General features: G+C 41.8%; 1 protein-coding gene across 1 annotated transcript in view; it reads left to right on the forward strand.

Moving 5' to 3' along the window:
• bms1 (BMS1, ribosome biogenesis factor) overlaps positions 1 to 1,142 on the forward strand; it is a 25,849-nt gene that overhangs the window by 18,287 nt on the left and 6,420 nt on the right. Inside the window, exon 19 of the mRNA XM_015379331.1 lies at positions 907 to 965. Coding sequence (XP_015234817.1) covers positions 907 to 965 — 59 coding nt within the window. The remainder of the gene's footprint in view (positions 1 to 906; positions 966 to 1,142) is intronic.

Consider the following 1,142-nt stretch of genomic DNA (forward strand, 5'->3'; position numbering starts at 1 on the left):
AATAAAGTCGTTACATTACGAAAATAAAGTCTTAACATTGCGACGTGTCTTCAATGCCTCGGTGGATGTCGAGTCCTGCCTAGAATAAGCGACTCCACCAGTGATTCAAGACGGCAACTTTAGTATCAGGGAGCATCTCTGCTGGTCTCACTGCCTTTAGGACACCTTTAGGCCTTTAGGATCAGTGAGAAATGTGATGGTCTGTTGTTTTATTTAGTAAGGATTAAGATTGCACTGATTTAATCAGGTTTGTTTGTTTTAGGAGAGACAAGACATTTTCCCAATTTGTTCCTCAACATGTTGGTCATTTTTAGGACTCTCACTGGGGTCTAACTGGTTCAGTGAATAAAACGAGATCAGTTTGACCCAAACTGTTGATAGTTTTCTGTTTTTCTAGACGTTTGCTTCATTGTTGTTTAAATGCTAATTAGTTTACGCATAAAGATTGAACTCATAAAAGCTTCAAGCTCGTTGTGTTAAATCAAACTGAATGGATTTCCTTGTCAGCAGGTCAATTTGAATTTAACTCTGATGCAAGCTGATTTCCTGTAGAAATCTGGAGTCTGGAGCAGAAGCCATGTTTTTAACATCCAGTGTGAAATTCCTACGGTATCTGATGGTTTGTGGTGCCATGTCCTCTGCTGCTGGTCGTCCACCATGTTTCCTCAGGTCCAAGGTCAACGCAGCCTCCAGCAGGAGCTCTAGATGCTTCCTGCTGAGCAGCAAGGATCAAGGTGTCCCTGTTCTTAAACGGCCATGAGTAGATCCTATTGGCATGGAAATGCCTTTAGACCTCCAGGAGGAGCCGAGGGAAATTTCCCTGTTGGACCTGATTTACTGATCCAATATTGTTCAACGTCCAAACCAGCTTTAATGAAATGTTCTTCTCTGTTTGTCCTCTCCAAGGTCCGATCACCCCACAGGGTTCAGGTTTCCTGGCTGTGCAGTCGGTGGCAGGAATGAAAGTAAGCAGTAATCCTCTGAGATTCAACTAGAAACTAACCTCTGAGATTAAATTAGAAACTAACCTCTGGGATTAAACTAGAAACTAAACCTCTGAGGTTTAATCTAGAAACTAAACCTCTGAGGTTTAAACTAGAAACTAAACCTCTGAGGTTTAAACTAGAAACTAAACCTCTGAG

Source organism: Cyprinodon variegatus, unplaced genomic scaffold, assembly GCF_000732505.1.
Source record: "Cyprinodon variegatus isolate N-32 unplaced genomic scaffold, C_variegatus-1.0 Scaffold189, whole genome shotgun sequence".
Taxonomy (NCBI): Eukaryota; Metazoa; Chordata; class Actinopteri; order Cyprinodontiformes; family Cyprinodontidae; genus Cyprinodon; species Cyprinodon variegatus.